The 12,861-nt window shown below is 38.2% G+C and overlaps 2 protein-coding genes across 3 annotated transcripts in view; one reads left to right on the top strand and one right to left on the bottom strand.

The window, feature by feature from the left end:
- LOC106131925 (nose resistant to fluoxetine protein 6-like) overlaps positions 1 to 12,861 on the bottom strand; it is a 33,062-nt gene that overhangs the window by 8,718 nt on the left and 11,483 nt on the right. The gene's annotated exons all lie outside the window — the stretch shown is intronic.
- Positions 1,063 to 12,818, top strand: LOC106131984 (nose resistant to fluoxetine protein 6). Its single transcript, XM_060951857.1, has 14 exons — positions 1,063 to 1,154; positions 2,014 to 2,193; positions 2,657 to 2,883; positions 4,535 to 4,749; positions 5,298 to 5,380; positions 5,547 to 5,728; positions 6,552 to 6,697; positions 7,762 to 7,924; positions 8,172 to 8,365; positions 8,760 to 8,907; positions 9,326 to 9,506; positions 10,529 to 10,671; positions 11,605 to 11,714; positions 12,726 to 12,818. The coding sequence occupies exons 1-14, from the start codon at positions 1,118 to 1,120 to the stop codon at positions 12,760 to 12,762; spliced, it is 2,046 nt and encodes a 681-aa protein (XP_060807840.1). The 5' UTR covers positions 1,063 to 1,117; the 3' UTR covers positions 12,763 to 12,818.

The following is a 12,861-nucleotide window of genomic DNA, read 5'->3' as shown; positions in this document are numbered from 1 at the left end:
GTTCAGCTATTTGGCTTAATGATAGAATTGAGTTTTCTAATAGTGCAATTTGCAATTTGCAATAAGAATTTCTGAACTTGAGTTTCTTCTTTTAGGGGTTGGACTTGCAACCTGTCGTTATTTGAATCTCAAATCGATCATTGAGCAAAACAGCTGAACGTGGCCTATCAGACTGTCTAACCCGCAAGGGTATATTCCTGATTATATGTATGTTATATGTTCTAAAAATCATACACAATTTGTTACTTAAAAAGCTTCAATAATTAAGGTATTTAAATGAAACTTCTACCGTGTGGTTCCCGGCACCAATACAAAAAAGAATAGGACCACTCCATCTCTTTCCCATGGATGTCGTAAAAGGCGACTAAGAGATAGGCTTACAAACTTGGGATTCTTTTTTAGGCGATGGGCTAGCAACCTGTCACTATTTGAATTTCAATTCTATCATTAAGCCAAATAGATGAACGTGGCCATCCAGTCTTTCCAAGACTGTTGGCTCTGTCTACCCCGCAAGGGATATAGACGTGACCATATGTATGTATGTATGTTCTACAACTATAATGTTTGTCCTCGAAAATTTTAAGTATCACATTTAACCTTGCGTTTTTCACAAGGCTATTGACTTGTTTTATAATTCAATTGTTTTAATTTACCACATTGTTATTTGTTGTTGCGCTGTTAATTATTTTTATTCTTGTTAATATTTGTTGTGTGTTTGTCTGTGCGTAGTACGGATTGTTGATAATCTTATTTTTAGTTCGTAAGTTGTAAATATGGAATATTAAAATTTTAATAGTATTGCTGATGTTTCATTATCGTTTATCTTTTTTTCAAGTCTATAAGCCTATCCCTTAGTCGCTTTTTACGACATCTATGGGATAGATACAGAGTGATTCTATTCAAAAGTTCCGGTACCCTAGCAAACGTTCATTAAAATTTAAATTAACATCTATGTAAATATCTCATTAACATAATTATAAATTGATATGATGAACATGGTCAATAATATTAATATATTTAAGTGTAATTGTTCAATACAGTTCGTTTCAAAGCGGTTCATAAGGAGCTGATATATAAATTTTTATACGAGTAGTTCGTTACTAAAATTGTTAAAACTATGAACGTAATGTGGGCCGTGTTGACTTTTGTTTTGGGTAAGTTTGTTATCAATTTATAACTTTGCTATCAATTAAGTATTTTGCATAAGTATGTAGTGCCGTGTGGTTCCCGGCACCAATACAAAAAAGAATAGGAACACTCCATCTCTTTTCCATTAATGTCGTAAAAGGCGACTAAGGGATAGGCTTACATACATGGGATTCTTTTTTTAGGCGATGGGTTAGCAACTATTTAAATCTCAATTCTATCATGAAGCCAAACAGCTAAACGTGGCCTCTCAGTCTTTTCAAGACTGTTTGCTCTGTCTACCCCGCAAGGGATATATACGTGACCATATGTATGTATGTATGTTAGAATAGAACTATGCCATATCATTCTCACGGATGTTGCAAATGGCGAACAGCGATAGGCTCATCAACTTAGGATTCTTCATGTTGGTGATGGGCTAGCAACCTGTCACTATACATACATACATACATACATACAATCACGTCTATATCCCTTGCGGGGTAGACAGAGCCTACAGTCTTGTAAAGACTGATAGGCCACGTTCAGCTATTTGGCTTTAAGATAGGATTGAGATTCAAATAGTGACAGGTTGCTAGCCCATCGCCTAAAAGGATAATCCCAAGTTTATAAGCCTACCCCTTAGTCGGCTTTTACGACATCCATGGGAAAGAGATGGAGTGGTCCTATTCTTTTTGTATTGGTGCCGGAAACCACACGGCACAACCTGTCACTATTTGAATCACAATTCTATCATCAAGCCAAACAGCTGAACGTGGCCATTCAGTCTTTTACCGCCTGTTGGCTCTGTCTACCCCGCAACGGATAAAGACGTGACTATAAGTATATACGACAAAAGAAATTTCCAAAGATTCAATTTTATTTTAGTTTTAGGAGTAGCTGACACGGAAAAAATAAAAAATGATGTTCACAATAAAATGCTTACTTACGCTGATATATTGAGGGATGCAATTGAAGTTCAGCAGTGGAATAGCAATGAGGAGTGTCTGGGTGTTATGTTGGAGATTCTGGACAACGCTAAGAACTCCACGTTGTGGGCTGTTCAGAGTAAGTCTGCTTCTGTTCTGTCTATAGGGTATTTCTACACCTTGTCTTTGGTAGAAGAAAATACAATTAGTAAGTAGAATTAGAAGAAGATATTATAATTAATAGTTTGAATATTGGTCTTAACATAAGGTGTATCGTTAATTCAACTTAAATTGAATCCAAATACCTTGTAATCGATATAGAATTGTAGGTGCAATATTGACGTTCACTATATTAATCAATATTAAAGATTTCAATTTAGATTTTGATAAATGAAGATTAAGGAGTGCCCGAAACCGCCGCGCTTGCATGAAGAGAGTTATGAATGTGGATGAAGCGAAGGAAGTATGCAGAGATCATGGCAAGTGGAAAGATGTAGTCTCTGCCTACCCCTCCGGGTGAAGGCGTGATTTGTATGTATGTACATATATTAAGGACACAAAGGATAACCTGCAAATTTCTTTTGTATGTTCATTGTTTTCAGTTATAGACTCACTTCAACCCCCGGTCGGTCAACTTTATGGTCAAAAATTCCATTTTGGCAACTACGATGAGTGTTTGAACCCCAACCGTGGGTTTCTTCCGCACCCAGATGTACCCAACACCCAATATTGTTTGGTCGATGTTACTCTGACAAGATTTGATGAGTACAAAAAACCAGAAGACTATGTGTGGAATGCCCATAATGTTACAACAGAAAATTATATCAAGGTAAGGTTACTTACTTAAACATAATGAATACATACAGGGTGACATTTAAAACAACTGCATCCTTTCAAACATAGACTATACCCATGCTTCTGAGCTGTTTGAGCCTATTTTTTATTTAAATTAAACGTCATCATTTTCACATTTAAAAAACCCTCATAATAATGAATTTAAAGTCACCCTGTATAATCACATCTATATCCCTTACGGGGTAGACGCCCTGTCTACCCCGTAAGTCAACAGTCAACAGTCAAAAGTACAACAGTCTTGAAAAGACTGATAGGCTACATTCAGCTGTTTGGCTTAATGATAGAATTGAGATTCAAATAGTGACAGGTTGCTAGCCCATCGCCTAAAAGAGAAATCCGTTAGTTTATTAGCTTGTCCCTTAGTCGCCTTTGACGACATCCATGGGACGAGACGGTGTGGGACTATTCTTTTTTTATTGGTACCGGGAACCACACGGCATTTTATTTAAAATAAGCTTCAGAGTTCGGTTTCTGTTCAAATACTACCTTTAACTCGCAACTTCGCCCACGCCACGTCTACACGCGTGTATTTAGATGATTTATTAGCGTCACCTACATAAGAATACAGGTTTTTCGCAAATCCAAACAATCACTTGAATTCACTCTTCCTGAATCACTTGTGTAGTTTTAAAGATATAAGCATACATACAGACGCGGGAAGCGACTTTGCTTTATACTATGTAGTGAGAGTAGGTACCTACTAATACATCATGGGTGTCATATGATTGACATAGACACTCCCAGTAAGACAAAAACTATATTGACGTCATAATTCTACATATTAATTAGAAACTATGTTTCATTTTATTATTATTTTTTTAAATTATATTGTATTCATATTTTGGAGTATTTCGCTTGTTTGTAAATAAAGAATGGTGATATATAATTACAGGAATAAACGCATATTTGCAACAGTGGACTTATCTTGTGCCGTGTGGTTACCGGCACCAATAAAAAAAAGAGTAGGACCACTCCATCTCGTTCCCATGGATGTCATTAAAGGCGACTAAGGGATAGGCTTATAAACATGGGATTCTTCTTTTAGGCGATGGGCTAGCAACCTGTCACTATTTAAATCTCAATTCTATTATAAAGCCACAGAGCTGAACGTGGCTCATCAGTCTTTTCAAGACTGTTGGCTCTGTCTACCCCGCAAGGGATATAGACGTGATTATATGTATGTATGTGGACTTATCCCTTTAGGGGATCTTTTCCAGGCAATTAATTTCTGTGATCCGTCGCCTGTTAGGTATAGGTACTTAAATTGTTTTTTATTTAGGTACCTACACCCGAAGTTCGGTCGTCGTAAACTCAAAAATCCCGTTAATATAGTCCCTGAGATCCCGGGTTCGAATCCTGGCCTGGGCATGATGAGAAACGAACTTTCTATGATTGGCCTGGGTCTTGGATGTTTATCTATATAAGTATTTATTATAAAATATAGTATCGTTGAGTTAGTATCTAGTAACACAAGTCTCGAACTTACTTCGAGGCTAACTCAATCTGTGTAATTTTATTATTAGACACACCGGTTTGGATTTTACGTGGATAAGTCAGCGGTTTTGTTCATTATTATTTTAGTAAATTAGTCAGTATGCCTTTTAATCATGATAAATTATTTTTAGAAACCAACCAAGCACGGTCGAGTCCTGTCATCTATGTTTTTGGGTGTATGTGTTCCCAAATCGTGCCAAATCTCCTCTGTAGCCAAAATAACTAGATCTATACTGAGTATCAGTCATTTTGGCGCTTTCAGCGATTCAGCGAGTATTAATTCGATAAACTGTCAAAATAATGACACAAAAGAGGATCTGTCATCTTTAGGATTTAACATATTTACGTAAGTAACTATATTTTTTGTTTTTACATACATATAGTCACGTGTATATCATTCTAGTAGAGGTAGTCTCTGCCTACCCCTCCGGGAAAGAGGCGTGATTTTATGTATGTATGTATATCGTTCGCGGGGTAGAGAAGGCCATCAATCTTGAAATGACTGATAGGTCACGTTCAGCTGTTTGCCTTAATGATAGAATTGAGATTCAAATAGTGACAGATTGGTAGCCCATCGCCTAAAAGAATAATCCCAAGTTTATAAGCCTAACCCTTAGTCGCCTTTTACGATAAAGAGATGGAGTGGTCCTCTTCTTTTTTGTATTGGTTCCGGCATTCCACACTTGTAAAAGTTAGATATTAATAAAAGATAAAAAAAAGTTATTATTAAATGAAGGCCCCTTCCACATAGTTTTAAGCAATTTTTTGTCAGAAACTTATGATGGTACGGAACCTTTCGTGCGCAAATCCGACTCGCACTTAGCCAGTATTTTCGAGCTCTCATAACTTAAGTTCGGATGACGCTAAATATAATTCTTTACTCATCTTTTACAGAAAAGTGGTGCTTTTACTCTCATTTATAACTGCAATTTGTACAATCCTCTTGAAGAATGATAAAGTTACTCCTAATACTTTTGGTAAGATAACATTTTTAATATTATACTTTTATACTTTTTTGGCTGCTGTGACATTTGTATGTATGTAAATAAAGGTACGTTATGTGCACGTTTAATACCTGTAATATTTACAAATAGTTTCTGATTATTTTCATGAATTTTACAACTACGTTCATATCTTTTTCAGTCGGTGAACTGGTGCGTTCCTTCTGCTTGACTCGAAATATAGAGAGTCTCACTACAGTCCGTGATGAGGAAGTATTCTCCATCAACTTCCTCAGGGTAATCACTTGCTGCGGAGGCGTCATTGCACACTATTATATGTTTACTTACTCATCATTCCTCTCTAATGGATTGTATCAAGATTCTGTTAGTATTATTATCTTGTTTATTTATTATTCTCTTATTTGTGCCGTGTGGTTCCCGGCATCAATATAAAAAGAATACGACCACTACAGCTCTTTTCCATGGATGTCATGTAAGGAGGACTAAGGGATACGTTAAACTTGGGATTCTTCTTTTAGGCGATGGGCTAGCAACCTATCACTATTTGAATCTCAATTCTATCATTAAGCTTAACAGCTGAACGTGGCCTATCAGTATTAACAAGACTGCTGGCCCTGTCTAACCCGCAAGGGATATATAATTTGCGCCACCTACAAGCGCGAAAAATTCAGCATCATCTAAAAAAGGAATACAGGTTATTCGCAAATTCCACGGGAACTATATAAAGTTATTACCGAGATAAAAATACTCAATTTCAAGAAGATTAGTTCAGTTGTAACTACTTTGTACATACATACATACATATAATCACGTCTCCATCCCTTGCGGGGTAGACAGAGCCAACAGTCTTGAAAAGATTGATAGGCCACGTTCAGCTGTTTGGCTTTATGATGGAATTGAGATTCAAATAGCGACAGGTTGCTAGCCCATCGCCTAAAAGAAGAATCCCAAGTTTATAAGCCTATCCCTTAGTTGCTTTTTACGACATTTATGGGAACGAGATGGAGTGGTCGTATTCTTTTTTTTATTGGTGCCGTGTAGTTCCCGGCACCAATAAAAAAAAGAATACGACCACTCCATCTCGTTCCCTTTTTTTTATTGGTGCCGGGAACTACACGGCATCAATAAAAAAAAGTATAAACATAACTTTGTAGGTGGCGCTAAATTCTCTTGCTTTTTTTAACAGTTGATGGATGATTACGGGCGCTTCAAGACTCATGTGGACGTACTTTTGGAGAATTTCCTGGTTATGTCTGGACTATTGTTTACTCGAAGTCTCTTAAGCGACCGATGGCAAAACCCATTGAAGTTTATTTGGAAACGATATATAAGGTACCTACATTATTGTATCATCAATACTAATATAATAAAGCTGAAGAGTTAGTTTGTTTGAACGCGCTAATTTAAGGAACTACTGGTTCGAATTGAAAAAATTCTTCTTGTGTTGAATAGACCATTTATCGAGGAAGGCTTTAGGCTATATAACATCACGCTGCTACTGCATTAGGAGCGAAAAAATAATGGAAAATGTGAAAATAAAAAACGGGGGAAATTATTCATCCTTGATTTGGGCTTCAATGAAGCTCAAAATAACTATTCCACGCGGACGAAGTCGCGGGCACAGCTAGTGATACATAATTTTAATCACGCCTTGCATGGTAGACAGAGCCCACAGTATTGATAAGACTGAAAGGTTTATCTGCAAGTAAATAATAATATATATACGGGACAAATTACACAGATTGAGTTAGCCTCGAAGTAAGTTCGAGACTTGTGTCACGAGATACTAACTCAACGATAGTATATTTTATAATAAATACTTATATAGATAAACATCCAAGACCCAGGCCAATCAGAAAAAGTTCTTTCCCCATCATGCCCTGACCGGGATTCGAACCCGGGACCGCCGGTGTCACAGACAAGCGTACTACCGCTACGTCACCGAGGCCGTCAAATGTTGCGGAGGTCAGACGGTAGTCGCTTCGTGTAAAAACCTGACTCGCCCAATCTAGGACCAAGGTGTACCCCGGGCTCCTGTCCAGAGTGATGAGGATGGAACCGGGATTAAAGCCGCAGGAGGAAGAAGCCCATCTCTTTCCCATGGATGTCGTAAAAGGCGACTAAGGGATAGGCTTACAAACTTGGGATTCTATTTTAGGCGATGGGCTAGCAACCTGTCACTATTTGAATCTCAATTCTATCATTAAGCCAAATAACTGAACGTGGCCATTCAGTCTATTAAAGACTGTTGGCTCTGTCTACACCGCAAGGGATATAGACGTGACCATATGTATGTATGTATGTATGTATGGAGGAAGAAGATTAGGGTGCTCGTGACTTTTCACAAGAATGTCCCCGATACTATGAAAACGTTCTAAAGTTCTAGATCTTTCCAGACTTGTAGGGGCCCTTATTGCATTATTGTTCTACATGGTGACCATGTCAGGACAAGTAACCAACGGACCAGTATGGCACAGAGCATTGGAAGAACAGAAAGTATGTGCTGATAACTGGTTGAACAATCTTCTGATGATGGGCAACTATGATAGTGATAAATTGGTAAGTTACACAAATTTAAACCTTCCAAGTTGGTATGTTTGATTCTTCTCCCTTCTCTCTTCTGCCTTCTCCTTTCTGCCTTCTCCCTTCTGCCTTCTGCCTTCTGCCTTCTGCCTTCTGCCTTCTGCCTTCTGCCTTTTCCCTTCTGCCTTCTGTCTTCTGCCTTCTCCCTTATCACTTCTCTTTTTCTTCTTTCTGCTCTTTTCCTTTACGCTGTCTTCTAAATTTTATTATCTATTACTTTCAGTGTGTTGCGACAACATGGTACGTTCCGTGTGACTTTCAACTCTGCGTTTTTGCTACCATCATATATGTTATTTACAAGAAGAGCAAGACATTTGGAAAATATATCTTCATCATTGCGTTTGGACTGTCCATCATTGTCCCCGGCCTTATTACTTATGTATACGATTATCCGTCTCAACTTTTTTATGGAGTTGGGTAAGTTAAATTTTAACTATTCAAAAAATTACCTAAGTTAAATTTTAAAGCATTTAGAAGACAGACTAAAAACAATTTTTTTTTTCAAATTTAAAACTATGTTTGTCATGAAGATTTCGGGCTATGCTTGTTGGAAAATTATTGATTCTCACAGAATTGGCTTTATAGTAAAGATTTATAGTTTGTGTAGTTCTTTCCGCCGGTCTTTCTACACTTTGGAAGCAGTAGTAGATTTAATATATAAGTTGTGTTCGCAATTATATTTGAGGAAATTATAGCTTTTAGTAATAAACAAGACCTTCAAGATTAATTATGGAGATTTTAACACCCGTTTATTTCAACAGGCGCAGCAAAGGTTTATATAATCTATGTTTATTTCAATGTTTTTTTTTAGATCCATGGTCGACCTCAAACTTAACGTTTTATTTAAAAACCTTTACGTCAAAAATTACTACCGCGCTGGTTCCTTTATGACCGGAATGGTCATTGGGCATCTCATGCATTTATACAAACCAAAATACCATCGAAATCTTATAGGAACGGTAAGTTTTAGTAGGTAAAAACATCGTGAGGAAACCTGCACATTCAGGCAACTGTATGTGTGACTACAAGTCTGATCCAATACGGGTTAGGTTCCCCTGCAAAGGTTGAAAAAGTCAGATTGGAGTCGATTCGTGTTAAAACCTGACTCACCCAATCCAGGATCTATGATTAATGACGTACTCCGAGTTCCTCTCCAGAGTGAGGAAGTAACCGGGACAGTCAGGAGGAAGAAGAAGACATACACACATACATATGGTCACGTCTATATCCCTTGCGGGGTAGACAGAGCCAACAGTCTTGACAAGACTGGAAAGTACCGGGAACCACAAGGCACACGAGTACGAGTATCAAAAAACCCGCTGAGTACCGAGTATCAGCCGAGAGTACTCGGCAAATCTATACTAATAACTGTTTCAGTTCACCTCATATTTCTGCGTGGTGTCTGTCCTAGCTGTGGGTGTAGCGATCCTATTCTCCGGTCACCACCACTACCTCTACAACAGGCCGATTTGTAACGCCATCTATGCGTCGTTAAACAGAACTATCTGGGCGATTGGCGTCTCTGTCGTAATTGGTGTTTCGGAATACGGGGATCTTCGTAAGTCTATATTTTGTTATCTTATCTGTCGAAGTATACATCTGAGGCGATAGTTCTACATTCATTCATGTTTTTTAATGTAGACAATGTGCATTCGTCCACGATTTAGATTTAAGAGTATATTTTTTTATTTCGGCTCTGTCTACCCCGAAAGGGATAAAGACGTGACTATATAAATGAATGAATGAATATATTTGTAAATTGACCGTCAGATGAAAATGCTGCAGTGTAGTTTGTTCCGCCGCTTCTTCTACACGTGCGCTTTGGAAGCGGTAGTAGTTATAATTAGATTTAAGTGATGTGACGTCAATAAGTGATACCTTGTATACAATTTTGAAAATAAATCTATTCTATTCTAATGCGAGTTTTACTCGTACAAATGCGTGGAGCTAAAGTAATCGAGAATTTGTATAGAATTGCATTAGTGCCATCGCGTCACCACTAGATGGCGCTGGTCAAATAACATACGAATTCGCGTTTACTTGCTCGATGCGTTTGATCGAGTAAAACTCCCACTAACCCCTCTGGAATAAGTACTGGTTGCGTTGCGTTATCGATCTAATACCGGTTAGGTTCCCCTGCAAAGGTTGCGGAGGTCAGACGGGAGTCGCTTCGTGTAAACATCTGACACACCCAATCCAGGATCCATGGTCAAAGGCATACCCCGGACTCCCCTCCAGAGAGGTGAGGATGCGACCGGGAGGAGGAAGTAGTACTGATATCGAAAATAATAAATAAATATATACGGGACAAATTACACAGATTGAGTTAGCCTCGAAGTAAGTTCGAGACTTGTGTTACGAGATACTAACTCAACGATACTATATTTATTTTTATAATAAACGCTTATATAGATAAACATCCAAGACCCAGGCCAAACAGAAAAAGTTCTGTTCTCATCATGCCCTGACCGGGATTCGAACCCGGGACCTCCGGTGTCACAGACAAGCGCATTACCGCTGCGCCACAGAGGCCGTCAAAATCTTGATTATATGTATGTATGTATGTTTTTATATTTCCAGCATATCTCAACAACTTCTTCGCGTGGAAACCTCTTGTACCTCTCAGCAGGCTCACTTACGGGGTATACATATCTCATTATTCCATCTTGCAGTTATTTTTTTTTTCTCTACGTAATACTTTCGCTTTGGAATTGTTCACGCTGGTAAGTGAAGATTTTTTTTTCTATCCATCCACTCATCCACATAATCTCGTCTATATCCCTTGCGGGGTAGACAGAGCCAACAGTCTTGAAAAGACTGAATGGCCACGTTCAGCTATTTGGCTTAATGATAGAATTGAGATTCAAATAGTGACAGGTTGCTAGCCCATCGCCTTAATCCCTTAGTCGCATTTTACGACAACCATGGGAAAGCGATGGAGAACCACACGGCACTATTTTTTTTTTTCTATTTATATTTCTTTTTTATTTTGTTATTTGATATTATATAAACTGTGCCGTGTGGTTCACTAAAGAATAGGGCCACTCCATTTCTTTCCAATGGATGTTGTAAAAGGCGACTAAGGGATAAGCGCTACTAACCTTGGGGTTTCCCTTGAAGGCGATGGTCTCTCACTAACTGCATCTCAATTGCATTATTAAGCCATTCAGCTGAATGTGGCTATTAATTCTTTTCATTACTGTTTGCTACGTCTACCCCGTAAGGGATAAAGATGTAATGTTTATTAAATTGTGTTCCATATTATTTTAAAATTTGCGATGCCTAACATGGGTCATATTGTACCTATTTATAAGCAGTAACTGTTATTCAACTGATGTGTGGTTCCCGGCACCAATACAAAAAAGAATAGGACCACTCCTACTCTTTCCCGTGGATGTCGTAAAATGCGACTAAGGGATAAGCTTACAAACTTGAGATTCTTTTTTTAGGCGATGGGCTAGCAACCTGTCACTATTCGAATCTCAATTCTATCTTAAAGCCAAATAGCTGAACGTGGCCTATCAGTCCGCTCAGGACTGTTGGCTCTGTCTACCCCGCAAGGGACATAGACGTGATTATATGTATGTATGTACATACAATTTAGTTAAATGATATCCAATAAAGATTTTGAATTGAATTGAATTGATTGATTTCAGGGCCTGACGTCAGCAGGGGTCATCGTCTACAGCCTTATAGCCAGTCTTTTGATGTGGCTGTTTGTAGAAGCTCCTCTTGTTAATATCAACAATATGATTCTGGATAAAACGTAATATGTTTAAATTTACATACATAGATACATATGATCACGTCTATATCCCTAGCGGGGTAGACAGAGCCATCAGTCTTGAAAAGACTGATAGGCCGCGCTCAGCTGTTTGGCTTAGTGATAGAATTGAGATCCCTTAGTCGCCTTTTACGACATCCATGGGAAAGAGATGGAGTGGTCCTATTCTTTTTTCTAATGGTGCCGGGAACCACACGGCACTTCGTGGGAAAGAGATGGAGTGTTAAAATTAATTTACTTTTTTATAAAATAAACTTAATCAATGTGAATAAATATTCCGCGCGAGAGACCATGTTGAGCCTGATGTTAAATTTTCTCCAATTTGTGAGATCTTTGCTTGCGCGATTTAGACTCCTCGCTATTATTGGCTGATAGCGTCGCGCGATTGGCTGTTGTGACTTGTGGCGTATAGATGGCGCCACATATAGATCGTTTGACATATCCGTGAACATTAAACGTCTAAGCATAGGTTCAGAATCTGAGAGCTTGCCTAAAATGCTGACCGCATTGTACTAAAAAAAATCGGTTGTTTTTAAAGTCGGTTTACTGACGATAGTTGAACGTGACAACGTCTTAAGAAAATACTGTTGAATGGTAGCATTTTTCAAAAGGAAATTTTAATTTCATTTGTTTAATAGATTTGTATGTATATAGAGAAGGAGGTATACGCTGCCGAACGCGAAGGCCGATTGTGCCTCTTTGTCGCTCGTTCCGCGCTCTCGCTTGCACTTCAAGCCTTACATGGAACGCCTCAGAGCGAGGTAACGCCGCATGAGTCATGTTTTTTCGTGCGTGCAACCGGCCCAATCAAATCTTATAATTATAACATTGTCACATCAAAATTACTGGACTGATTTTTACGAAATTTGGCACTGTTATACAATAGGCTTTCGGAAGTGAAAAAAATAATGTATTTTTTCTAGATTTTCCCACGGGAGCGAAGCCCCACGCACAAGCTAGTATAGTAATTAAACTTACTTGTTTTTTTTTCAGGTGGAAGAAAGATGCGCAGTGTAATAAAATTAAATGAGAAAAGAAAGAGATAGATGTACGTGCACGAGGAAAGAGAAAGATAGATGATTGCCATGTGAAAGACATGGCAATGCTACCAAAAATCTTAGTATGATTT

This window comes from Amyelois transitella, chromosome 26, assembly GCF_032362555.1.
Source record: "Amyelois transitella isolate CPQ chromosome 26, ilAmyTran1.1, whole genome shotgun sequence".
NCBI classification, from domain to species: domain Eukaryota; kingdom Metazoa; phylum Arthropoda; class Insecta; order Lepidoptera; family Pyralidae; genus Amyelois; species Amyelois transitella.
This window is presented reverse-complemented; position numbering and strand designations above follow the sequence as displayed.

What these genes read in the sequence shown, in the direction of transcription:
- LOC106131984 (XM_060951857.1), top strand. Translation starts at nt 1,118, where the DNA reads ATGAACGTAATGTGGGCCGTGTTGACTTTTGTTTTGG. An exon ending in CGTGTTGACTTTTGTTTTGG is followed by an intron (nt 1,155 to 2,013) that starts GTAAGTTTGTTA and finishes ATTTTATTTTAG; the next exon opens with TTTTAGGAGTAGCTGACACG. An exon ending in TTCGGAATACGGGGATCTTC is followed by an intron (nt 9,507 to 10,528) that starts GTAAGTCTATAT and finishes TTATATTTCCAG; the next exon opens with CATATCTCAACAACTTCTTC.